The 27,977-nt window shown below is 36.0% G+C and overlaps 1 protein-coding gene across 11 annotated transcripts in view; it reads right to left on the bottom strand.

Annotated features, from left to right (window-relative positions):
• The window catches only part of USP34 (ubiquitin specific peptidase 34), a 134,369-nt gene that overhangs the window by 19,815 nt on the left and 86,577 nt on the right, over positions 1 to 27,977 (bottom strand). For all 11 annotated transcript variants that reach the window (XM_040611623.1, XM_040611619.1, XM_040611622.1 and 8 more), the window contains 24 exons: positions 24,639 to 24,822; positions 19,446 to 19,609; positions 18,381 to 18,446; positions 15,897 to 16,043; positions 15,752 to 15,808; positions 15,573 to 15,650; positions 14,859 to 14,953; positions 13,692 to 13,864; positions 12,956 to 13,109; positions 11,361 to 11,439; positions 9,810 to 9,863; positions 9,618 to 9,713; positions 8,052 to 8,116; positions 7,880 to 7,955; positions 7,730 to 7,777; positions 6,918 to 6,983; positions 5,321 to 5,401; positions 4,059 to 4,144; positions 2,709 to 2,877; positions 2,550 to 2,624; positions 1,832 to 1,983; positions 1,341 to 1,389; positions 1,143 to 1,247; positions 975 to 1,019 (listed from right to left, as the gene is read on the bottom strand). In XM_040611623.1, the coding sequence (XP_040467557.1) occupies positions 975 to 1,019; positions 1,143 to 1,247; positions 1,341 to 1,389; positions 1,832 to 1,983; positions 2,550 to 2,624; positions 2,709 to 2,877; positions 4,059 to 4,144; positions 5,321 to 5,401; positions 6,918 to 6,983; positions 7,730 to 7,777; positions 7,880 to 7,955; positions 8,052 to 8,116; positions 9,618 to 9,713; positions 9,810 to 9,863; positions 11,361 to 11,439; positions 12,956 to 13,109; positions 13,692 to 13,864; positions 14,859 to 14,953; positions 15,573 to 15,650; positions 15,752 to 15,808; positions 15,897 to 16,043; positions 18,381 to 18,446; positions 19,446 to 19,609; positions 24,639 to 24,822 (2,364 nt within the window). The remainder of the gene's footprint in view (positions 1 to 974; positions 1,020 to 1,142; positions 1,248 to 1,340; positions 1,390 to 1,831; positions 1,984 to 2,549; positions 2,625 to 2,708; positions 2,878 to 4,058; positions 4,145 to 5,320; positions 5,402 to 6,917; positions 6,984 to 7,729; positions 7,778 to 7,879; positions 7,956 to 8,051; positions 8,117 to 9,617; positions 9,714 to 9,809; positions 9,864 to 11,360; positions 11,440 to 12,955; positions 13,110 to 13,691; positions 13,865 to 14,858; positions 14,954 to 15,572; positions 15,651 to 15,751; positions 15,809 to 15,896; positions 16,044 to 18,380; positions 18,447 to 19,445; positions 19,610 to 24,638; positions 24,823 to 27,977) is intronic.

Below are 27,977 nucleotides of genomic sequence, written 5' to 3' on the forward strand. Positions count from 1 at the left end.
TTTCATGTATTTGCGTAACATGCTACATGGACCCTGAAAAGTTTATCCAAAAGCATCACGTTTTGAGGGTTTACATGGATCATTACCATTGGCATACTGTTTTCCTCTGAAACTGCCAACATTTCTACTCTTAGCATACTAGCTCTAATATGAATTTGTGGGGGGTTTTTTGTTTGCTAAGACTCACCCAGCTTTTCGCAATGCTTCAATGAAATAGTTACTACTATTATATTTTGCACCTCACCAAAACCATCTCTGGTGCATGTGTATATGTGCAAAGCAAAAAAGCATAAAAATGCAGCAAGTGTTAGCATGACAGGAAGGAAGTAGACTGTCATCTGATAGTGCCCATTCTATCACACAAAGCAAAGCTGTCATGAGAATGATTTAGTACCTGCTTCTTTTCCAACCATGATCATGTCTCCTCTGCTTGACATGCCCTCAATTTTTCCTGATTCTTTTTTCTTTTCTGACAGCACTATGCAAGAATGTCCTTGTGTGAGCATACACTTCTCCACTCTGTATATATTTTTCATGTGGAATCCGTTTGGAACTCTCAGTATTTTTGTTATTACCAGGGCAGGAATTTATTCTGACTGAGAAATGTGTTTGCATGCACAGAACTGTAAAATAGTGCCCCAAAACTTGAAAAACCAGACGATAATTACATATCTCCACTTACTCTAGCACACATGTTTTATTGTTACCAATTTTTTTTTTTTACATTCATATAGGTGGAGAATCTAGAAATATGTTATTTGGCTTTGAATAAAACTTTCATCTTAAACTGCATACCATATTTCTGCTTTAGCAAACTTAATATACAGTGCAGTTAGACTTCATTTAATGTCACAAAAACTTCCATGGATCATCCTCCATGCAAGACTTTTGATTAGCAAAGGATTATTTAAGTAATTTAAAACAGAAAAATATTAATACAGATTATTTAATATACAGGTAGTATGTTTACATACCTCAGGAGTCAACTTTGCTATAGATGTGAAAAGCATGGACACAATCTTAAAAACAAAACAAACAAAACTCACTTAGACTTGTGCTGATTCAGTTAAAGTAATAAAAATTACCCCAAAACACTTTTTAGATAAGGTTATCAACAAATAGCTATAGTTTCTGATACTTACATGTTCTGCAAGTCGATTATTGTACCGACACAAACTGAAAATGAGATTGCAAGTTTGCCTGATGTTGATACCATCACGGATATGTTGAAACAAAAAAGGAAAACCCTGCAACAAATAATAAGATACTAGTACACTGTCTACAATTACATATGTGCCGGGGGTTTTGAGGCTTATACGGTCATATGTTAAATTAATTACCTTTCCTCCTGTTAATGCTGCCATGTCATTCTGTGACAAAGTCAAATGTCTAAAATACAAAAAAAACCCCACCTTTATCTTTTACTTCAGCAATTATTAAGTAAGGTTAAGGACAAATACAGGGCTGAGTGTTAGTTTATATTCTTCAGTATCACAATACGCAAGAGAAAACAGAGGTATTTACATAAACCTGAACAAAAATAAAAAATATTTTGTACTTTGACCAAAGAAAAAAAAGAAACCCAAATGTGGGCAACTGAATGTGTTCAAGGATTTAGCCTCAGTCTTTTATGTGGTCAACAATGACAAAACGCTTCTATTTTAACCATTTAAAAGATGACGAGCACATATACAAGCTCATTTATGCTGCTAAAAAAGCCCCCACAAAAAAAACCCACCCAACAAAACAACCGACCCACAAAATCCTTTCTGAACTAGCTTGGATTAGAATTTACTCTGGTTTTTCAGCTCTTGCTGAAAAAAGCTCTTGCCTTTCTGAGCGAGACTGTTCAACTAGAAGAGCAATCAGGGCAATCATCTTTTCAAGTGCAGCAGGCCTGTATTTTTCTTCTGCTAAAGAAAGTATGTCTTCCTCTTCCTCCTCTTCCTCCCCTTCTTCCTCAGAAAGTACTTCAACCTGTGGCTGAAGGGGAAAAAAAAGATAACTTAAATGTGGACACTTTTGAGCCTTAATTTCTAAGAACCTGTACACGGTTTTGCATACATTCTGTCCTTTTATTCAAACCAACTTCAGAAACTTGCATGAATCAAACCAGGTAAATAGCTAATCGCTTGATTTTCATGTTGAAGCATTCATTTTGCATAAGCTAAACTGTATTTACAAATGCAAAAGGGAGGTTTGTCAAAGTCACTGCCTAGCCTGATATGGTGGTCTATTTGATAAAAAAAAGCAAGTAAATTTAAAAGCTCAACTCCTACAATAGGAGTAAGCAATCAACTGTTACCATTAATAGCATGGTAAGGGCAACTTTAATTGCTTCTGTTTAATACCTGTTTCTATACTAACTAGAAAGAGCCAATTCAACATCTTTTTAAAAATACTATGTTCACTTAAATATTGAAAAAATTTGCATTAGTGAAGCAATTTTTATTTAACAGCTGAAAGATGGTTCAGGAGACACAGCACTAATGATCACGTAAGGAAAATATGGAAGACTAGTTCTCGTTACACAAGATCTACAAACTTACATTTTCAGGACCTTTAGTTCCCATGTAGAAATGGACCATTGTAGATATGGCTTGCAGTGAAAGCAAGAACTGGCTCTGAAATATGCAGATATTGAATTACTTGAAAATAAGTACAGGCAAATACATACCTAATTCCCAAAACTACAAGGCTATACTCACTTCCTCTTCTCCCATTTTGGCAAATTCGTAAAGAAAGGCAAAGTATTCCGTGAGATGTTTACTGTGAGGCTTGACACCATGCTCCATAATTGACAAGAGTGTCTTCACAAAGCGCGTTACACAAGAGCGACTGCCAATGTCTTCCACAGGACCATCCATGTCATCCGAACTGAAAACAAAAACCAGTTCAGGTATTTCACACAATACAAGGAGCAGCAAATCATCTTGAAGCAGCCAAAAAAAGTATTTCAGAAGAACTTTCAGTTTTCTTCTCTGTCCTACTATCACATGCAGATCTCTTAATGCTTTCTCTTATGCCCAGTATAGCTGAGGTAACACCACAGCTTAATGTATGGCGGCATCCATCACTCAAAATGTTGAAAGGTTGAAAAAATTTGTATTCTGAATCAAGACTCTAGTCAGGAAAAGAATTCTTAGAAAAACAGTATTAGGGGATCTCCTACTGAAAATCATCTTCTTGATTTGCATGTCAGATTTCCTGAGCTTCAAGACAGAATGCTGTTAAAGCTAATTACAGTGGAACTAAGGCAAGGCAGCCTCCTAAACATACACACGGGATCCTGACAAGGCAGAAAACATGCACTTTCAACCTTATTCATCTACTGAAAGCTGGATCTTATCACTGAACAAAACAGATGACAGTGTCTTTTAAAGTAAGGCTTACAGTGAAAATTAATTTCTATTTTCTGCCATGAAAACTCTATCTTCATGTCCTGAATTTTGTTATGGCACAGCATAGCTATTACAAACTCTGCCATTTTTGCTCTGATAATACAGCATCACAAGCTTAACCCAAGAGATGAAAGAAAAAACACTTTCTTGTTCTTTTCATTATGTATCGTAATTAGAGACAGTGACAGTTTTCTTGATAGTTAGCTAAACAAAATAGAATCCAGTATGGTTTATTCTACTTTTTGACAAAAACTGTGATTTAGTTATATGATACAGGACTTGACTCTCATTTCCAACCTATTTTACTGGACGTACAAATTAAAATTTGCACCTATCTGCCTCTGGATCCAATTCACAATTGGATTCTCATGTATAATTAGTGGGATTTACGCTTCATGCAGCGTTATCACTGGCAATGAAAAGACAGACTGTCCTGAAAACCTAGTCTAAGGGAACAAACGTTTCAAACAACGTATCTTTACACACTAGATTTTGCAACCATAGTATTTTTAAAATAAATCAGAGCATTTTGGGTAGAATAATAAAGAACAATTAAAACAGTGTGATTTTGGGTTCACAAGACCATTCTGAATAATCCATTAAACAAAATCAGTTGTAGTAATGCCCATAATAAATAGAAGTTTTCAAGTATTTTACCAGTCCTCCATCCCTGGTTGGAGATAAAGATGCGCATGCACTGGCCTCAGTCTCTGTATCACATGAATACACAAACGCTGGAACATCTGCAAACGGATAAGTAAATGAACTCCACATGTTCATTCCTATTTTGTAAGCAAAGAATATTCTGTCTCCAAGTACCACTTCCGGCTCTATACGATTCAAAGTTAAAGTGGAGATTAAGACACCCACGTTCCATTTCTTTCAGTACTGATACATCACGTTTTAACAGAATAGTCAAACTTGTTTTTTATAAACAGATCCGATGAAGGAATCCTAAAAAAAGGTTTTAATAAGAGTGTGCACACTGTATAATACTGAAATGCAACTTAAGACTCAAATCTTGTTTTTCCTCTATCTCTATTTTCTGAAATGTTTAGGTATTTTTGGCAAGATGGTTTTTTTTTATTATTATTTTGCCTCTGGCTGTAAGAATCTATATTAAAATTTTAAGGCAATTCCTTTCAGTAATTTTTAATTTATAAAGTATTCATCAGGATTAGAGCTTTGCCTAAGAACTTGCATAGAGTTTTCCCATGGAATATATTCCTTTAATGGTAAGTTGCATACAGGAACTACGTATGGTTCTATATGGAAATATTACTTTAATAATCAGAAACCCAACTGAAGGATTCAAGCGAGATAAAGTAATTTTTAAAGCTTTTACCTAAACATCTTGCAAAGAAAGCATACTTTTAAGTCAAACCATTCATAATAATTGCATTTGTGAGTATCCAAATGCTACTAACACAGGGGTTTTATTTCCAGAAGAAAGTATTAACAAAACTTTGTGGCATAATACTATTAAATCTACCCACAAAACCCCAATGTTTAAGTTTAGAACTGAAGCTTTGCTGAGTACTGAATACACATGATTTATTCTTTTTTATTTTCTGAATGTGTAACTTGACCATTACTGTTGAACTAAATCAGAAAGAAACATTTTTTCATGTAAAGAGTTCACATTTCTAGAGATCATGAGGGAGTTTAGAAACCCTAACTTGCATCTATTGTGACATTTTGTGATCCTAAGTGTACAAATACGGCACTGTACTAATAGTGATTTTGTTTTGAACAACAATGCTCCCAATGTATTCTCTAAATCATACACAATAATGGAAAAAAGAGTAAGACAATTACAGGTATTAATAAAACCTTTCTGAATTAATGTATATGTCATAATAATTTCTGTTCATAGGACAAGCAGTCACCTGACTTATTAAGGAACTTTTTTTTCTTACCTGTCTCACAATCTGATTGGGACACTTTATTAGAATCTGCATTGGCCACCAATCATCATCAGCCATACGATCCAAAAACCACTGCAGAAGATACATACTTGGTTAGTTTTGTTCCAAACTTGTTCTAGTCCAATCTTCTTTTTGCATGACATTAAAGTCTGAAGAGAAATCGATGTTACTATTATTAAGGAATAAGCAAGTTCTAATCCAAGGGACATCTAAATGTTTTCTGCGTGTGAGAAGAAAGGAATCAACAGCAGTAAACATCAGTATCAATTTATATCCAGTATCTTCTTATCCCTGCGTTCTGCAGGCCACTATTCAGTTACCTGGAAGAACATGCTTAGCCTGAAAAGTGACGTCAACAAAATAAAACACAATGCTTACAATGAAGCATAAGCTGAAGAATCTCGTAGAATAGGGATAGGCTTAAACAAGAATGTAGTTCCTGAATTAGATCCCTTTTGCATTTTAACATGTGGAAAAGCCTTCCTACCTCCAGAGACAGAGAAGGTATAAAAATAACAGAATGATCCATTCAAAGTTAAGGCTCAGCAAATAGTACAACTGAGTATTCTGACTCCCAGAATTTTGTTTTAGTCACAAGGAAAGATGGTTTAAAAGAAAGAATCCAAGTTGTTCCTCCTTCTATTTCAATTGTACCTCAGTATTCGTTACTAGGTGGAATGTCTTCAATCCTTTTAAGTATCTGAGGACCACACCAGACTAACGGAATTGTATCACCCAACTACTGAATATTACATAACAATGTAACAACCTAGAATGAATTTGTAAAAGAACAATGATTTTAATTACTTTCTACTGAATAAGGTCTAATGCAGCATACAGTATGTGTTGGGGTCCTTGTACATTTAAATTATCACAGAAAGTCTATCACAAACTTTTCTTCAGTATCTCAAAATCGCGTTCGCCAACGCCATGGTGAATTCTTTTGTCTGTGGTTTCTCAGTCCCTCTCCACTTTGTCCCAGACTCCCTTCAGGCCGTGGCCTGACAAATTTTGTACAGAAACATTCCTCCATTTTTTTTTTCTCCTTCTTCTAGGAGTTTTCACCCTTTCTACACACTGGGTTCAAGACGCACACCTTCTCAAGCAAGGTGCTGTATGAATTTGTTTTCAGCCAAGTCTGACACGAGCTGTCCTTGTTCCCCAGGTGCTCCATTACACGCAGCCTGTTACCTCGCGGCCCTCTTCCCTGCGATTCAGCTCCACTCCCTGCCATTCTAGCCCTTAAACCTCAGCCTGTCTTTCTGTTTCTCGTGTGACTCCATTTAAGCACCTCTTAATTACACAAATCAGTATGAAATAATCGATCAAATAAGAGGTCGTGCCACTGTCTCTTTTATTCCAGTGACAAAATTATTTTGGCCTGTGGTCTCACCATGGGTTTCTGAAAGTAAAAGTCATTTCCCAGAATCTGCAGTAGTCAGAGAGGATGAATTTCATCTCATAGCGCACAAATACACCAAATACAGTAGTTCATAGTCCAAAATATTCCAGGGATACGAACCTCCAGGAAAGTTAAACAATATATAGAAAGTTGGTTTGTACTTTGCTGAGTTCCTAAGTCACTTACTTCACAAGCTGCCTGACTGTTATTAAACTGTTTTGTTAACAGTTCAATCCACTGAAGCATTGTAGGCTGTAAAAAGAAATACAGAAAAAACTGAAACTTAAAATAATAAATTGTGACTTAATCTTTAAACGTTTCTAAACGGTCAGTCAAAACACTGAATCTTAAGACTACAGTTATAAACAATATAGGCTTTATAAACCAGTAACACATTGCACCTACACAAAAATAACAAGCACACACACTGAAGCTAATGCAAGCCGCACGATGTGTGCGGTAGCTACCCATTGTAATTCTGTCCAGCTGGAATTGCAATCATATTCGTACTACTCCCAGGCAATCTAGAATTAGTTAGCATTAGGTCACCACACATGAGAGGGAAGTAAAATCTGACTGAGAATAAAGATGGTTCACACGGACTAGAACTTTCTTATGTTCACGCTAGTATTTATAATTTAAAAATTCATGGGCACAACTGTAGCTCAATGCTGAACATTCCCCTCTACATCAGACTTTCACAAAGTGCTTGTTAAGATCCAAAGCATCCCGGAATTTTCAAATGAAAAGAACACAAGATCTGTTGCTCCTGAAGCTTTGCTAAGGCACAGTAACCTAAACCCAGAACCCACATTTTTTTCTGTTGTGCCACACTTACTATAAAGGTGTTACACCACACTCTTGTAAACATTAATTTTCTATCATCTATGGTACTTACTACATCTCAAAATCACACTTTTAAAATTAAAAAGTACCGACATACTTTTCACTATATTCATGCAGCTACTCAAATGAGAATTTACAAGTAAATAGAATACCTTTTCCTTTGAATGAATAAATGTCTCTAGTACAAAGGAAGTGCTTAACTGGAAAAAAAAATATTTGCATTATTAATTACAGAATGCCTGAATTAACGTGTAAACAAATTAAAATTTAAAATAAGCATGAGATACTTTTGAAGTCCTTACCTTTGCTGTCATCAGGGAAACCGCTTTTGGATCTGGTAGTGTGCTTGGGATGCTACTACACAACTGCCACATAAACCTAGAGTCAGTAATTTTATTTGTTAATTAAAATAAATAATGAAAATCTGCAAGAAGAAAAGAAGCATTAATATTACATTTTTAAAGAAAAACTTACCCAAAATATGTATGTTCAAAAATGTTCTTGTCTTGAAGAAACTGCATGTTATCATGCCATATCCACTGAAGAAAAAATGCTAACATCAGATACAAGAAAGCTGTTTATTTCACTAGATAAGCATGATTTTAAGAATATTTAAATGTTTGCCGTGGCTAAGAAAAAAAAATTTCTTGTGAAAAACTATTTCTGGAAACATTTTATTATTTGGAAGGATTGGCTCCAAGTTCTTTTAGTCATACTATAGCAAGTGTTAGTTCTGCCTGTCCCATGACTGCAGAACAGAGCTCAGAACCTTCTCCTCTTCCTGTAATCTCATTTTTACAACTTATGCACTCACTTTCTTTGGCTGAAATTTTGAGAACTGGTCCAACACATTAAAAAAGAACCATGTAAGTGTAAGTGTAAGACCATATTTTAATGTCTGCGATAGTGTAATAAGTTAAAAAAACCCAAAAACTCTCTACATACATAGTTTCATTACTTGATAGAAGTTAGAATTTCCAGCAGCCTAGTGAGGTATGTCTAAAGGTTGAAGTTCTGACCCAAAGCCTAATGAGCTCTGTGATCTTTTGGTAAATTCTTAGAGTAAGGTTTGGCTCTCCAACATTAACCAGAAAAGGATTTCATGCCAGGTCCCCCCATCCCTCTCTCCAAAATGATATTTTTGACCAAATCTGTTTGTAGTGTTTTTCACATTAAAATAGTTATAAAGTTTAATTCTGATAAAATCTGAAGCAATACTTGTGGCCAAAGGAAGCAGAGAAAGTGGCTTTTCAGGTGATAAAAAGGGAGAATGTCTTACAAATCCGATATTGGGGATGTATCTAGCACAATGAGAACCCTAGTGAAATACTCTGCTCCTGTGCACTGCCTTTCCCAATTCCTCAGACCATACATAGCTTTAAAAGTATCTTTATATAAATAGCCAGGTATCCTAAGAGCAGCCCTCATCACTGAGGGGAACAGGGAGATGCAGTTGTTGGTATTTTTGTTTCCCCTACCCCTTTTACCAACATCTGGGCTACTCTGTGACTATGAGAGGGAAGGGATCCTTTTCTGACTGATGCTCTTCCATTATAGGCACAAATAGTCACTACCTTATATCGCTTTCACTCGGAATTTCACAACCTGTACCAAAAGTGCAAACAAACAGCTGGAACTATTGTCTTATCCTGTCCCCCCACAAAGCAGTAAGTTGCTGAGGAAACTGAAGGATGAAAAGGACAGTGGTTAATGAGAATACTTCCCGTAATATTGCAACTGATCAGAAAATGCTGATAAACGCTGACAAAAACCAGTGTTCTACAATTTTTTAAACATATGAAGCAGAATGATTCATATATCTGAATTAAAAAATTCAGGACAGAATGAGAAAAAGTCTAAAATTTACATACAGAAGAAATCTTAATTTACTTCCTATCAAATGATGTTCTCCTAAGGAAGACAGCTAAATGCAAGGTTTGTCATCTTATTGATTTAAATTATATTCACTTTTCACATTCCTGATTTGTTTAGGATTTCCTACAGTATTTTAAAATTATGTTAAAACAAATCAACTTGTACCTCCAGCAATTCTGATGAAACATCAAATTTGTAGTCTTTGCCATTTTCCTCCTCTGGTTCCATCCGTTTATAAAACAACATGTAAGCGCTGTGCGTCTTTAAGAAAAAAAAATCTGTATAATTTTTGCTTTGAGAGATAAATCATGAAAGTAGAAATATCATCATATAATAAAGTGTTTGGAAGAGAAATACCTTTTCAAAGGAGAAGTCCATAAATTTATCAGTAACAGAATCATAAGTTTTTGTCTGTCAAGAAGAAAGTAAAACCATTAATTGCAAGGGTTTTTTTAATGGTCTGGTTATTGACAGTTTGAGATAAGCGTGCAAGCAAACTCTTTCATGACATTTGCAGAGAGGCTGCTGAAAATTTATTTCTTGCTCAAAGTAGTCTTCTTTCTTTTCTTCTACAAATCTATTCTGATTTTCCAAAGTTGCTATGCTACATTGTGACCTGTATCTCATGCAATTTCATGTCTCATCCATCTCATTGACACATCTTCTTTTTAGGCACCTAAAGACGTTTTATCCGTTTGCCAAACAAAATATTTTTTTCTTTTATTTCTGCGTACTGTCTTTATCAGACAGTTGTATATAAGCGTTTTCTTATGGCCAGGACTGTTTTAGTAAGTTACTGCATTATTCATAATGTGGTTTATATAATGATATATAATAATAAAAATTGATCAATTCAAGTATAACCTGAGAATGTTTGAGTGTCGCTCAATAGTTAACTGTATTAGTAATGTGTAAAAATACTCAGACGATGTCACAGGGCAGTGGGCTGACCCAAAAGACAAAGCTGACACTGTATTAAAAAACCTTGCACTACTGAAAGCAAGCAAACATCAACTTAAGAAATTTTATCTTCTTACAATAAAAGGAACAAGCACACCTATTTAAGCCTGTAGATCCATTAGCCTGAAAATCACTTACTAATATCAGAGCTCAAACTTTCCTGCTGAACAACAGCATAGGTATTACACGGATCTGGCAGGTTTTTAGCTCAGTTCTGTCACCAGTGAAAAAGGATCTGACCGTAAGAGGAAATTACTGACACAAGATATAGACAAAGATCAAAAATTCCCATTTTTTCCAGAATAGGCATAAGCTTGAGGTATTTATTCCTTCAGTTAACAGTCTGAGCAAAGCAGCCATCCAAGTGAAGGATTCCTAAATTGGCTGCACACTCACTTTTTAATAAGTATACAAATAATATGATGATATAGTGAAGAAATAGCCCTTCTTTGGAGACTCTTCACTAATTTATTTTGATTCATTAGTAATATCTATGCTAGAATTCTGACACCTGTCTTTTAAAACAACATAAAAATACTTGGACTCATATTCACAAATAAACTATTTGATAGTTGGCACATGAGAAATTAAGACCCTTCTCCTTTATTGTCTTAACTTCTGTTCCACAGAAAGCATAAAAAACCCTAGGAAGCTTGCACCACCAGCTTGCAAACAGTCTCACTTTGTCAAGTCTTTCCCGCCTAAAGGAGGGGGAGAGCCTTTGAAAGGATCAATAGTGGAAGAACAGCTATCTACGTGAACGTAAGAAAAAGTATTACCTGCATAATAAAGATGTCAAACGTTTAATAAACCCCAGCTAACACTTCTGTTTCACATACATTGACAACAGATGGCAGACCAAAGAGGAACACTATGGAATTCTTAATGAAAGTCTTCAGAAGAGCTATGTAACGGTTGAACATGACAAAAATGAAAGGCAGAACTTACAGTCATTTCTCCACCAAAACATTCTGAAGCAAGCTGGGCAGAATCAAACGGTTTTACTTCAGCATCATTGAAAAGATACCTGTAAAACAGTAAGCGTTTAAAGCAACTGCTGTTTGTCTAAGGGCAAATAAAGAATGACAAACATTTAAAATGATTCTTCAGATTTAAGTATTCCTATTAATTTCTCATGTTGTTTGAATTGCAGCAAACTAAAAACTGATCCCACAAGTGACTTCTTTGCAATAACATCAGGAAGTTAGCATTTCAACAGTTCTTCATTTTTCTTTTTATTTTTCTTTTTAAGAGAGACATTATTTTCCTTGTTTTTCCAGCCTGGCTCTTGTACAGACAGGGTTTTAATGCAGCCAGAAAGATTTGCCTTTTCCTTTTCAACCTGAGTGAAATGGAAACCAAAATTAGGTAAGAGGAAAATCATTCCATATAACAGTAGAACTCAAACTGGAAGGAGGCAGAGAAGATGGGTACACTGTTACGGATTCCCTTTGGAGCAGGGATTGGGTGACAAGTTGGAATTGTTTACAAAGTGCTCCAACTAGCTATTCCAGAGAACAGAAATGGAGGAAATCTTGTCTCCTATTACAGGGCCTCAGCTGAGAATCTGAGATATGACATCCAGAAATGACAGGCAGAGTGTTCCCTGCTTTCTTATGTCAGCTAGCAAGAATGTCCTCCTTTCCATGCCCATGTCTCATCCCTTTCCCAGGCTACTTCTCCCAGCTTCTTCTTTCTCTTCACAACCATGACATGCCCAATGCATGCAGAAGTTTCCAAATTAGAAGTGAGACAACATAGTTAAAAAACCCCAACAAACTAAAAAAAAAAAATTATTTAAGAAATGGTGCATAGCATTTATTCACCTATCTATCGCTTACTGTGCACGAAGATCCTGTCTTTTTTTAATCTTTGAAAAGAAGGGATAGAAAAACAAATGCTGTCAAATATTCCAGCATGTCACTGTAAATTGCATCTAGGAGGAGCTGGCCAATAGAAAAAGATCACCAGGTAAACTTAAAAATCAAATGTGAAAACAATTCCACATATAAAAAGCACAGTAAGAACAGATTTAGATAACCTAGGTACTGTAACATTGTTTCTGCCACACAGGATGCAGTGAGTTCAAAGTGAAGAAAAATTCAAATTGTTGTTTCACTGAAAATGAACAAAAACGGAAAGGACCAAATTCCACAATCATAGAAGTAGCCATATGTTCATCAAAGTCAACCAGATTTTATGAAGGACAATCTATTTTATCTTACTATTAATTTGTACCGAAATTGATTAAAATATAGTAATTGACAGTCCCATCGAGAAACAAGCATTGTCTGCAATGCGAGGCTTGCATGACGTTCTCCTGCTACCCCTGTGTCCAAGGCATTCAACAACTTATTACAGCTACAGCACACAAAATCTGTATGCTAATAAATTACTATACTTACACCTACCAAATTCCAACATCTTGTGCTTTTGAGAGGAACCTATAGCACATATCTCCTATACAACTGCATCTGACAAGGTCAACAATGTTTAGTTACTTTAAAACAAGAAATCATAGGCTCTTGTTTTGTGTAACTCACCATTTGTTGTTTTTGTAAGCGTGGGGATTGACTATGTCTCTGATAAAACTGTAGTAGTGTCCACCATCTGCTGTTCCTGTATGAACCGTTACGCCTATCAGATCATATTCGTAACTTTCAGTTTCTTTCAAATAGTCACCGTCTTCCTTAAACCCTGAAATAATTTAATACAGTATTTAACCAGTTATTTCCTAAACACCTTTACTTCAACTTTTCCTGTAGTTTCACTCAGGTTTTTTTTTCTTTTCAGCACTGCATGACAATGACAGCCAGAAACTCCACACCCAGAACAAGCAGCATAGATCCCAACTCATGTGTAACAGTAACAGCTTTTTTTTGCAAAACATTGCTACTGAAGAGATCAGGACTAACAACTAAGTTACACCGAGTTAGCACATCTTACTTACGATGGCAGTTAGCCATTTGCTGAAGTTCAAATGTAACTCTGCAAAACCAAACCAGGCCACCAACAAACTGTACGTAACTATTTGTAATTTCTCTCATACTTTAAAAACAAATTAAGACTAATTCAAATTGAACAGTATGTATGAAAACAAAAATATTTGGCCAGTTTTCTCATAGTAAACAGATTGTGTGACTTTGGAGGAGGTTGATCAAAACTACTTTGATTTCATTTGCTTAAAAAGAAAATCACTAACTGCTTATGTTACACACACAGAAAGTGGTGCACAGATGAAAGAGACAAAGCCTGTGGAATGTGTTTTATGAGGCATACCTTCCTTTCTGTCATTTTTTCCCATCAGGAAATCTTCAGTGTAAGGTGTCATATCCAGGCGTAAAGGGAATGAAAAATGTGTATTGACTTTCTCCTTCATCATGGTTACCATATTAAATGTGTATCTCATAGTGTTGAAGCTTAAGATACGAGGTAGTTTCTTAAAACATGCCCTGAAGGATTAGAAATAATCATGATTTACAAAAGCTTAGTAGGCTGAACTGTATTTTCGCACAGATCTTAAACACATTTATTTCAAACATAAGACTGCAGCTCTGTTGCCCAGCCACACAACTCAGCTATCACAATGCCCTAGAGCAGGGCAGTCTAACCGGCAGCAGAAAGGTCACATTTAGCCTACTGAACAATTCTGTTCAGCCTCTCACTGCGCCTTGCAAGAAACAGCAAATTTACTCGTATGGCATGAACAACAGTTTTCTAAAATGGTATTGTAAAATGAGTCATGAATTAATTTAACAATGCAAATCCCCTCATCAGACGGGAGTCACTATCTCCTAACCGACAAGTTTCAGTGCACAATGTATCTTGTAGTAAATCTCATAAACTTCACAATAATGATTTTGAAGTAGGTTACTCTTTCACCCATGTCATTTTAACAGCTACAAAAACAACTATGAGGGTTTTCATATCTAAAAATGAAATTTGTTAGCTGCAATATAAAAATTTTATTTAGCTTTCCCTTTATTTGCAGACTTTCTAAAATACCAAAACATTTCTAAAATGACCATTTTTAATTAAGAAATTCAGGGTTATGTATGAAACCAAGCCATTACCACCCTGCATGATGACTAATGCAAGTACTGAGCAACCTCTGAAAGAATTTGATCTTTTAAGAACAGGAGAAGTAACAGATTAAAAAGAAATTTGTAGAAATTAGTAATTTGTAATTACATTAAAAAAAGGTCATGAATGTTCTACTGTCTAGGTGATCTTTTGCGAAGATACCTTATATTCTTTGTTTTGGAAATTTGATTTCCTAGTTACGTGCTCATTTGCACAAGGCCCACATCCTCACAGGCATACACAGTAGCACACTGAATGAAACCACAGTCCTGTTTCATCTAAAGGATTACTCCTATTCCAATAGTAATTTCAGTACTTTACTAAAAAGAAACATTAGGAATATTTAATTCTTCTTAATCATACCTTTTTTCAGCCCGCACTTTCTTCCCACAATGAGAACATGTATACATGTTGTCACCTTCCAAGGTATCCTTAATAGTTACTTCATCAAGAGATTCCTGCATATAATAAACAACAACAAAACCAAGCTTACGTTTATCCTAGATATTTATATCTTCTGCTTGCGTGACATGCTTTACAAACTACTCCCTTTCAATCTTACAGTAAGTTTAATTAACATTTCCCCAAGTTATGAAAGTAAATGTGATCAAAGGCACCAAAATGTTTGCACGAAGAGAACGCACCCAAACTAAGAGAAGAGTTTGACAGGAAAACCTAAACCAAACCACAAAATTAAGGAAACAATTCCAAAAAATGGTACTCAATATTCCAAGCTGCCGCAAAGAATTCAAGTACTTTAAATTCAGATTTCAAGTGTGGGGATTAATAGCTGTTTAAAAAAAATTTGTAAACCTGAAATTATGATTAAGTTTTAAATTAATAAGCAATAGTACATGTGTATGTAAAAAAATGCACCAGCTGACAGCATGCTGCATTGAAAAGGTGTAACAATTCAACCAAATTACCTAGTAATACCAACCTAGAAAGACACCAAAACTAGAGTACAGATACAGAAAGCATCAATACGTTCAACAGTGTATGGTACAGTCTTTATACTTGACTGCACCCATTTATAACTGTGATCTATGCTACACATCTCAGCCCGGCATTACTTACATAAATATTCTTCATATCTGCCACCTGGCACCTTACTGTATAGAACTCTTCAGCAGTCTGACTTACATGCTCACAGTCCTAAATCATAGCAATGACAGAGAAAAGCAATGAAACAACTGTTTTGAGAAGTTAAAGAAAAATCTTTAAAAGATAAAGATAGGTAGGGAAAGAATACTTACCAAGGAAACAACATTGTTAGTGATAACACCTCCAAACAAGCTTTTCACTGTATTTTTCTGTGAATGAATTAATAAATTCTGTCAAGGAAATTTGAGCAAATCCGTAGGTTTTCAAGCTCCCTTTTTCTCCCTCTTAATAACTCACCAGTTCTGGAGACATTTCTTCTATTTTTGTTATCAGGTCAGTGAAGAATTCAGTCATATCTTTCTGCTCTCCAGTGTTCAGTGGCTGCTTATCCATGGTATAGGTTTTACAGAAAGGCCTTGGGTTGTATGCCTTACATTCACTTTCCTTTAGGTAAAAATCACCAAGCAAAACAAATCAACACACATCCTTACATTTTCAACTTATACAGATATATCAAACATATATATCAATGTCTATTTAAAAAAGGACATACTTTTACATACAGTATCTCCCTACGTGTATTAGGCAACACAGTTAAGTGCTTAAATATTTCTGATGAAAAGTAAATCGGTTTTTAACTGATTCTTCTAATATCACTTGTTAAAATATCATTAGTAAAATATTACTAAAAATATTTAATAAATACTTAATTTAACAAATCCTTAAAATAAAAGAACTTGGCTGAAGATGTGACACATCCAGATTCTGTGTACCTGTTCAGATACAAAATATCAGGAACATCAGCCTGTATTTACGTGTTTCTGGGCATTACGGATTTAAATCTTGACAAGTGCTTCATTGGCATTCAGGCTTCTCTGTGGTATAAACATGCACCATCTAGTTCTGAACTGCACGTGTTTAGTCAGAGAAAAGAATACGCAGCGTAAAACAATTCTTTAGCACACATGCCCCATTCCACTGCCTTGCACACTGGGAAAGCAGAACGAACTTACAGCAGAAGGAACTTTCTTCTTGTAAACAACCATATACATACGGTTTTGGTCTAGGGATGTGTGGCAAGACAATGCTTCCTGTAAATACTACCTTTTTTTGGAGTAAAGCCTTTCCTTGAGATTTTAATAATGGTAAATATTCATATGATTTTACATGCCCATACTATTTTATGCTTATGTAAATACCTAGATGCATTTTTTTTCTATGATTCATAGCAGGCACTACATGCCTGAACTCTTTTCCTCTATTTGTCTTCAAAGCGGTCATCAATTTCTTTCACAAAAGCCAGTGCCAAGAACAAAAATACTCAGCTCTCCTCAGGGTTTTTTTTGTTACTTCAGAAATATTTCACTATTTTAACAACAGTGCACACCTGTGACCACCTCAGTTTTGTTTCATTCTGGAATTTCGAAATGTTGAGTTGCTTTTTAAAGCTTTATTTCAACAGATTAACCTTCAAAATACTGGAGCAATGAAAAATAGTTTATTTTACTTTATCACCAAGGAAAGTGGGGCAAACAAACTGTTTCATGATTAAATGAAGAATCAAGCTCAAAACCCTTTACTTCAAGGTCCATGTGAAACAAGATGAATGACAATGGTGCTGGACAGACACTCATGCCTGAGTGTTTGTTAAAAAGAAAAAATAGTTTATTGGGATCTTGTCATGGTGCTCACATATGGAATCAAAACATCCTAACGGGACAGCCAGTCTGTGTTTGGTGGTGATGGAAGTCTGTTGGTTGGGTCCTTGCAGTGGTTAACTTCAGCTAGACCTGGAGGAGACTCCTCAAATCATTATTTTGCTAATTATAACCCAGCTGGCAAGAGTCCTGTGTGACCTCCCCAGCATCTGTGTAATTCATTACTATTGATTCACCTTAACAACATACAAAGTATCTCTTAAATATCTTAAATCCATACAAAAGACTGTACTATGCAGTCACTTCTGCAGGAACAGTTTCTATTGACAATTTACAAAAGCCAGTTTGGAAACTGGACACGAACTGCAGAAACCACAGTAGAACTGGCCCAAATTCCTAGCTGCAGGGCTCCTGTAACAATCAGTCTTCATTGTAACTTCATTGGGAATGTACAGTTAATCACCCAAACCGGTGGGTTGCCTCAAGCCCCTCCATTATTGCACCCAAGGAGATACCTGGCCAGGGAGCTCCTGCACCACTCAGAGATTTAGCACCCTAAGTGCACAGGTGTCCATACAGGGCACAGCCCCGATACCCAGCCGCACCGTGACTGGAACTAAAAAGCAGACTTGTTTTTTCACACTTTCACTTGTAAATGGAGTTCCACAACTATGGTAAATAGCCTGTACTCACCTGAGCACTAATGTGTTAGGTGAAAAAGGTTTAAATAAATGAAGGATGCTCAGACTGTGGCACCTGAGCCTGACGTTCCCACATATTCACTTCGCATTTTTTTAAGAACACAGTTCTTAAAATCACTAACATTTAACAGCTGATGCTTGCTCATTATAGTTGGTGTCCAATGTTAATCCCTATTTTAGATTAGGATTTACACTGCCTCTTCATGAAAACTATCATGCCAATGTTTGCTTAACGGATTTGCTGAATAAGTGGGTAAAAAATATTTCAGTTAAGACAATTATCCACAAAACTTAGGCACAATGGACTTAAGCTGCTAAGAATTTACATACAGAACGGTAACTACATTTTTCTGGCTTTTTTCCGCTGCCCCGCCCTGCCTCCCAAATAGGATACTTTATAAAATATCTTCTTTTGCACCTACCATTAAGTATGTAAACATTTTCTGGAGTTCTAGTAGAGTGGTCTTGTGTTTCATATCTTCTGAATACTAAAAGAAGTTCATAAAAGAAGACTTTATCTTTTTGCTTACAACCTTGCAAAAGCAGCCTTTAAAAAGATGAAATACTCATCTTTTTAAATAAAAAAACCCCAACCACTTTATTATGGACAATTGAGAAAAAAGATTGTGTACAAGAACACACAGTACGCTATTTTACACTTTCATATAAAGCACTACCTACTGATTTTTTGGTATGCCAAAATTAAACATAAGTAAAAAAATACATCTATTTTCTAAAAAATTACTGCAGCTAGGAGCTTTTGGAAAGGTATTACAAAAGACTGTAGTAATTTTCAAGTAATTTTTTTCAATTCATAGATGTGGGAGTTCTGATTAACCTTATTTTTCAGTTATAAATGCCTAACTCTAGATGAATGAAATTAAGTAACAAGTACCAGTAACTTAAAACAATGATGATGTCACTGCCAATTAGTGTGTTTCACACATTATATATGCTCTGTTGATGTCAGGGACAAAAATTAAGCTTTCTCTTTTACAATGAATAACTAGATGTACTAATATTGTATTTTTGGAAGTTAACCAAAGTGTAATAATTTAGAAGACTTGCTGTACACTTCTGGTGGCATTATACACATGCTCCAGGACTTTATAACCATTCAAGAAGAACAACATTTATTGTAACAAAATGACCGATTCAGAGTTAAGAAGTAACAGGCAATTCACATAAAATCAAACTTGAATAAATCTAGTTGATAGCAATAGAAATACAAGTTTGAGAATGTTTTATTACAAAACCACCTTAAGAACCTACAGCATTACAAATACATTTTAAAAACCCCAACCTCTTCACTTTAGACATCAGCAAAAGAATCAAACTGAACAAAAAGCAAACTAAACCCTTAAGAAATATTCTTTATCCAGAAATAACTCTTAAAAGGAAGTCTATACTTTATCAGCATTTGCACCGATTTTAAATTTAAACTTCTAACAAAATCCACACAGGGAACGCAAGACCCCAGAGCATACCTTTGCAGTAAAAATTGCTTGTCTGGCCTCTGGTATCATGTACAGTTGCTGAATAGTGGATGCCAAGTAACACGTTGCTCCAAGATTAGTTAGACCCACAAATCTACATTCAGCACGAACATCATCATGTGGCCAATAATCCCACTTGTAAGGTGCATGGGAAGCTGTAAAAAGTATGAATCACACGTGCAGAAAAAAATAAATAAATTCAAAGTACAATTTACAAAAACATGAATACGATTAAAAGCTTTATATGCCTACATTAATAAAACACACCCTGTTCATGCATTCTACATCTACAGACATGAGCCAGACTGTACCTGCTCTTTTAGAAAATGCGCTATAGGGTACATCAGGGAAATGGGTTGATATGCAGTGAGCCTTTCTAGATAGCACACTGCTTTAGGCTGCAATTGACTTGCTGTGCTCTCCAAAGCATTACTCATGGCAAGTATCAGCTCTTAACAGTTGTTCTAGTGGTAGTATTACACATAGTAACAGTCTTCCAGCCTCTACCTTCAAACAAAAAATTTGGTAAAACCACATGACGTTTGGATCATCAAGAGCATCCATAAACACTGGCTGCTATACGTAGTTTGTTCATACTACAAGCCAACCATAGCGCTCTCAATATCCACACTACCTAAACCACTGAGAATATATCTTTACCTGGTAACATACAACACTTACAAGCTCACAAAGGTACACCAGTCATCTCCTCAACACAAAAATTACTCGTAATTTCTACTACCCATTCCAATGCACCTCTTCATCACACTGCAAGAAAGCAAAGCAGAGCCTTTGCACCCAGAGACTCAAGTCAGAGAGCCTTCCCTTCACATAACAAAAGACGGATTTGGTATCAGAGAGAACCACACATGAAGCGAGACCTTTCTTTTCAGAAGAGAAGCTGATTTCAGAATGACATTACTACAGAAGATGCAAAGTTAGCAAAAGATCTTTTTGACCAGTATAAAAAATAGATAGAGGCTTATCAGAGATAAGACACAAAAGTGCAGTGAAATGAAGTGGTTGGCTATACGCAGGCTTGAATAAACTTGGGAACGTTTTTTATAGGAAGAGAAGGGATGTTTTTAACTGCATTTCAAAGCCATACATACCAAAGAAATCTGCAATCTACAAGGAAAATAGAGGTAAGCAAGAAGTAAATTTCCTAGAGAATCAAATTGAAAAGACCTCCCCCCACCCCACATAAGTTCTCTATTCCTCTGTATTTCATAGCAGATGTAGCAATCTATTTCTTACACACATGGCACTAGACAAGTTAGGCAAGCCTGACAGACTCTTCTTAATAAGCCTTGTTCTGATATAGCTGCCAAGAAATCAGAAGAATGGGAAAGTTCTCATCTGCCAGTCAAGAAGATGGTAACCAGACTAGACAAACCATTTGTAAGTGATTAGTACTGCTTCTAGACACTGACAGGCTTCTCTTTCTAGCATCCCACGCAGGAGAATAGAATGGGGAATTAATCATCTGAGCTGCAGAGGCAACTAGACACAAGTGCTAACTAATTACAGAGGAACTAATCCAGTGTCCAAAGAAATTCATTGCAGCCCATCCTTCCTTTGACACAAAAACTTGCAGTGCATCTAGTTTTGCTATTCATTCCCAAGGATATCATACTCCTAAAAGGCACAGTGTCCTACAAATAATTCAGCACGTCTATTGAAGTACATGTTCAGAGATACAGGGGAAAAAAAAGGCAAAAAAGTAGCCTGCATTTATTTTACAATCCACCTAAGTTATGTGGGTTCAAGATCTATATTTTAAATCCTTAATTATTTTGTTAAAGATTAAAGGCTCACTAAGAATTCTTCCCAATTCATATTACCAGCTATAAATTCAGGAAACTATTTGGCATCCTCCAAACAGATCCTCACATCTTCAGAGACCAGACCCAGAAGACGTTCTGTTGCACAACAAGTAATTGTTGTAATCTCCATTTTGGCATTGGCATCAAAACAACTATTCGCCCTGCAGCTTCAAGTAGGGAAGGAAAGCGTTTAAATTCTCTTGTTTCAACAAATCAGTAGCGTGACCTCATGTTACCTGGTTACATTGGGCTGATCGACCAGTTGAAACTAAGCTCTCCTCCACATTTAATCTCCTAAAGACAGTAATTAGCACTGCCGAACACCACAAAATTCCCTCCCTTAACTGAAATCCTTAAATTGCAACATCTTAATTCACCCTTTCTGAGGTAAGGGCTCAGCATCTATCACTCTGCTTACTTATCAAGTTATAATTAGAAAGAAATCAGATGACTTCTTTATACTTCATGAGAACAGTTGGGAGTATCTTTGTCCTACTTCAATCTGACAAAGGGTTTTCAGAAATTTGACAAGGAATTTCTCAGGAAGATTCTGTTTTCTCCACCCTGGGATTTTTAAGTGACTGTCTTCATTTTCATAATAAAAACTTTTCTCCTTCACATTGATCTTAACTAGAAAGGTAAATTTGAGCCTCATTTATGTCTATCTTCTTTATTTCTCAACATCTCGTTATAGAAATCAGCCTTTTCTCAGGAAGAGATACAGAAACTTGTAACTGAACTTGCAATATTCACATTCAATTTTAAGCAAAATAAAACCGAATTTCTTCCTCTTCAAATGACCACGTATTTCTCTATATTCCACTTTCTGATCACGCTTCTGCTCCAGACACAACATCAGGCACTATCTTAAACTTCCCAGAAAGCAAAGCAGCTGGTCCCGTTTCACTGTTTTGAACTGGATGTTCTTAGCCTTGGTCTTTAAAGAAAGCAAAACTCCAAAACTCTGCAAGAAATGTTATGAACAACAGAGGGTATCTAAATCCCCTCCTTCAGTAATATCAGAGCTGCATTAATTGTTAGCTCTCCCTGTTGAGAAAAGCAAGGAAAAAAGTCAGCTGACATCAGCTACTTAGCAGTTCATTTCCAACAGTACCACTTCCACAACAGGCATGAAGGCATCCCCTCTGCCTTCAGGTAAAGACACTGTATCTGTGAAGTAGAAAAAAAGCAGGCAAATCATTCTCTTCTTCCATCCATTAATGACGGGAGTTACATTAGTGGGAATGTCAAAGAAAATGCTGCTGCAATTAAAACTTTACTACAACTACTTTACATTATTCATACTAGTATAAGTCTGAAGAACAGTATACAGTTGTACATTTTAATATGACTGCCAGAATAAAGTCTTAGCAACATCCTTTTTTTTTACCTCAAGGAAAAAATATACTAGATATTCTTTAATAAGGTTTTCTTTCTGAAAATTTTATTTTACTTCATTAAATTAAAACTGTCTTTTAAGAGCATGCTGGCTTCATTCAGTTAGGAGTGTGAGAAAAAATGGTTGAATAGCAGAGATGGCAATTGGTGAGACCAGGGGACAACAACCGCACAAGCCGCGCGACCGAAAATTTCTCCAATGAACCACAAAACTAAAACATCAAAACCAAAGACAGGATAGAAGTTTATAATATTTTCCTTAATGTTTCTAAGAAGAAGGAGAGACAGGCCTAAGACTAAGATTTTTAAAGACTAATAAGATTACAGAGATAAGCAAAGTGGAAAAGCCCAGTTTTAAGAATCTCTGGGTCACACCAATGGAATAACAAGACTTGATCCAAACAAGGTATTGGAAGTCCTGTGTCAGCTGCACATCAGAAAGAGACAATGGCACTCTGCCACTTGTAATAAAATTAACATTCACGAAACTGAGATACACTGAATATGGAGCAGGAGCACAGACCAGATGGCTCTGGAGAACTCAGGAAAGAACAAACAATCTAGACAAGAGTATTTGGAAGAAAGTAACAACTGTGGTAAATGTCACAGAAAACTTCAGCACCTACGAATTACTGGGATTTGGAGCCAGGAAAATGCTAACTGTAAAAAATGAATGATTGCACCTAGAGAGATACAAGACAACCTCAGCAGCAGATGACGTACTTGCAGCAAACAGAAATATCCGATATTTTCATAAAATATATTCCTCTTCATAATATCTTCCATGAACAGAGGAGACTTTGGAGGCTTTTCAGAAGGCCCCAGGCATACGAGTACAGAACACAAAACGTTATTACGACCAGATTTCTCTTTTGCTTCCTGAATTGTAAGGCACTAAATCAATTCCATAGATTATAATAAATTACAGATCCTCAGGTTACAGGAATTTAAACCGGGCATGCGAAAGGAAATCTATCAAGCTAAAAATGCATAATGAGAATTTGCAAATGAAAGATTAAAATATTAACTAACTTCAAATTTTGGTAATTTACATATTATGCACAGCAACTGTGTTTCCAAAACACGGGGAGCATGAAAGCCAAGAGGCGTAACAAAATTGTATTAGCGCTGTATGCAGACATCTGGGTACAGACTGAAGTCAGCTACAAAGATATCAGAGACACTGCAAACATGACAACGCTGTTAACAGCCAACGCATCTACAGTACCCTGGTGTGGTTTATATACTTTGGTTTACGTATAAACATACCATGTTTCTTCATGTTAGAAAGGGAGAACGGAAATTAAAATGCAGCACAAGCTGATGAAACACATAAGATCCACTCTAACAATGTTATCTATGTGTCAGTGTCATTTAACAGGACCACATAATTTAAATAACCCATATTTAAGAACAGATGATCTGAAAATTGTACATGGGATTAAATCCACTCATCTGCTAGGTGAGCAAAAGCTGCCCACATCTGCTCTGTGATGCTACCATAAGTGATGGTGGATATGTAGTAGAGCTACAAAGTGGAATTTTAAGAGCAGTGATAGCAGCAACAACATGTTACTTCATTACTACTTTTGGAAAGTATGACTACTCAGTTTAAGTCTAAAAATGCTCTCCGTCACCTCTGCATTTCCCAGTTTCTACCTACACATTCTTAACAGACTGTTATTTGTAGAAAGTCAAGAAATGCAGACACTTCTGGTGTATTTCAGGAGGAAATGGAAACTCCGTGATCGCAGTACTGTTCACAATGGTGGCTAGCTGTCCCCATCATAAACGTGCAGTCTCGAGAACGGCAGTCCATATTACACGTACATTCTTACGCTCTCTACTGAACTTTTATAAATCCAAGAATTCAAAACAAAAGCAAAATGAACAGAAAACTAAAATCTACCAGTTTTCCACAAACTACTCAAAAGCTACATACACCAATAAAGGTTCTTACACTGCATATGCTGTGCCATGACCCAGTTGTGGAGCAGCCTGTAGTTCTCCACGGACCCCTTTACCATTTCCACCAACAAGTCATAAGCAGCAGCCCTTGAAGAATGTGACTTGCATTTTGGCTGCTGTCTATCTTTCAAACTTGGCAGCAAGAACAGAAGATTGAAGATGTCTCTCAGGAACTCCTGTAAAACAGTTCAATCGGCATATATAGCAGTTTGAACACATTCTTAAAAGAAAACAGTCATGTATTAACAATCTTCTAGAAACTTCTATAGACTTTCTAGACCTCTGTCATTTACAAAGCTTGCTGATTTGCATACAAGTTCTGAATTACAAATTTCAACAGATTTGTTGAATTACTTTATACTACATAAAGTGCACTGTAACCATATTACAGCCTAAAAAGAAACATGTCCACTGAAAAAATAACAACAAATTATGCTCGATTCATGATTGATAATTTGACAAACACATGTATTTTTAGTAACTTTAAGACTAGTTTCTCCTAGTGAAAGATGAAAGACAGCACATAACCTTAATCACTCTACTCGTTTTATGAATCACGACCTTAAAACATGCATTATGTTATGTACTATGCATACTGTAAACATGTTTCTGTATTGTTTCATGTTTGGAATATTTGTGGAACTGTAAGAGGCACAAAGCATAGCTGTACTAAGTCAGGTTGCCTTTGGATGGTAAATGACAGTATGTAATACATATTTATTTTTACTATCCCAGATATCTACACTAAAAAAAAATGGATGGATCTTTCATTTCAGTACCTTCCTTCTATGTAGCCAATTTGATTTAATAAACTTAAACCAGAAGTAAAATATTAAAAGGATAACAAAAAAAAGGTCTGTATAGGTCTGTAAGAACAGGTGGTCACACTCTTCCACAACTACATCTTCAAAGTGCAGAATGGTGAAAAGGCTTTCCTCCACCTTTCAGCTATGAAGTGAACATTACTTGTTAGTCATTTAAGTGGTATAATGAGAGACCATGACAGAAGAAATTGAACAGAATTCATAAAGCAGTATTTCAACAAATTTCCTTACACAACCACCAATTCATGTGCACACTTTATGTCTAAGGTTGATGATAGCCTACACATCATCGCTTCTGTAAAGTGCCTGCAATCTTAACAAACTGTATTTAATCATTAAGTCGTATCAGTAGTGTATCATTTCAGTTGTCTACATAATCAGACACTAAACCCTCTACCTCTTCAGGATTTTGATTGCTTTTTTCCCCCCAGTGATACCTTCTCAAATTATTTTTTTAGGGACAGAATTCTTACCCCATTTGTAGAGCACAGGCTACCAATCCAGCTACCATACTTCATTCTACATTTTCTACACTATAATTAAAAAAATTACCTTCCTGAACCTCCCCATTCAGGTATGCTCAGTTAAGAAGCCTTTTAATATTTCAAAGCAGGCTCTGCTGTAAAAATCTAACTAAATTCTAAAGATTTCAGAAAATGGCCTTCTGCAGAGTACAGAGCAAAATTGCCATAAAAAGTGTTATTGCAGTGCACGAGGAGATTCCTATAGTCCTAATATAAAAATCTTACAACCTGGGTCTTATGTTTATAGCCAAATTATACAGAGGGGTCTTCTCCTGGCTAGTATAGTTAAAGTTCTTCCAGATTTCTCCACACTTTGAAGAAAAAAAATGCATAAAATTAAAAATAGGTAGATACCTAGTTTCTTGGTGGTTAGCCTGTATCAGGAGTGCTTGCAGGGTAGCAGTCCGATTCCTTTTCATTCCTAAGCTAATTGGCAGGCATAGATGATGGCAGCTCATCAGCAGACCAGGCACATCTACTAAGTGGAGTTTTAGACTGTGCTTTCAGCTGCAGCCTAGCACTGTGCAGCAGGCTTTTTTCCAACAGGTGTTTTAACACACAAGCCACCTTAAGGTGTCCCAGACTAGAAAAGCAGCAACTTCAGAGAGATCCGAATTTATCTTTTCCTGATTAACATTCTCAACTTTTTATTTCTGCTGACTGAATTCTGATACATTGGACCAGGGAAGACAAAGAATGCTATAGATGATTTTACTCAGAGGGTAAATGCAAACCCTCAAACTTGTTAAAAGTATGTATCTCTACAATCAAAATGGCCTTAAGATACACCTTTCTAATGAAGATGTGCTAGCCAGTATAAGTTAAAAAAATGTATTTTTGTCTACCTAGTGTAGAATAAGGTAGGCAGTGATTATCTATAAAAGACATCAGAGAAGGTACACCAAATAGTCATTGCTGTCAAAAGATGTGAGCTTTAAAAGTTTGACAATATTTGCTGAACAACAGTTTTGTTTACTTAGTAAGAGAAGGAATCTGTAGGGAAAAAAAGGCACAGCAGAGCTTCAGAATCCTCTGGGAAAGTCTAAACTATCTTCAGTATTTGCCAGTGTATTTTCCTGGATATTTTTTCATCAGCCTTTGCTCAGAGGGAAGCACGTGGTTTCACAATCCTGTTCTATTGCATTGAACACAACACAAAACTCTTCACTACTGCACTTCATAATATGCAGTTAATAAGCATTCTTAATTGTCCATAGAATTAAAAAAATTAATACTAGATCATGACTTAGTCTCAGAAAATGTACCAAGTCCCTGTCTCTTAGCAAAGCCGAATTATTTTTGAGAAGTTTGTTGTGGATACTGCTCTGTTCACATTCATCCACTTTTCAAATCAAATTTCTGGCATCCCTGTGATACATGCAATGTACTTTAGGATTCTGTATAGTATCACTCCTCTCTATTTAAGCTTCCCTTTCATTTTCTTCTTACACTTCTTATATCTAAGCTACACAAATCTGTTATTTGCACACCTTTGTATACCCCATACTGTACTCTGCAAACTGAATTCTTGCTCTAATTTCACCTGCAAGCTCTCCATACTTAAAAACCACTTATTTCAGGAGAATTACATAGCAGTAGTCTTTCAAAATGCTGTCAGCAATGTAACTATGTTGGGTAGTGCACAGTGTGAACTCAATTAAAACTTGTGGACAGTGTAATTATCTTCAGGGCCACTTTATGATAACAGAGACACTAAACAGACAGGATATATACAACATCATTGGATACAGGGGGACTATTTTCCTGGTGAAACCTCACTAAAGATCCAATCATAAGCTTAGTAAAGTCTACAGGAAAAAAAACATCAGCTGAAATCAGCTTTTACACAATGAAGTTTTGTATATTTTTAGACAATGTGGCCCCGAAACACAAAGTAGAAATTTTTTAGCAACTTCCTCTGCCTAGCCACTCTCCCATCTCACAAGCATAGGTGGAACGTAATATTCTTCTAAAAGGTATCAT

The sequence above is a fragment of the Falco naumanni genome, chromosome 12, assembly GCF_017639655.2.
Source record: "Falco naumanni isolate bFalNau1 chromosome 12, bFalNau1.pat, whole genome shotgun sequence".
NCBI classification, from domain to species: Eukaryota; Metazoa; Chordata; class Aves; order Falconiformes; family Falconidae; genus Falco; species Falco naumanni.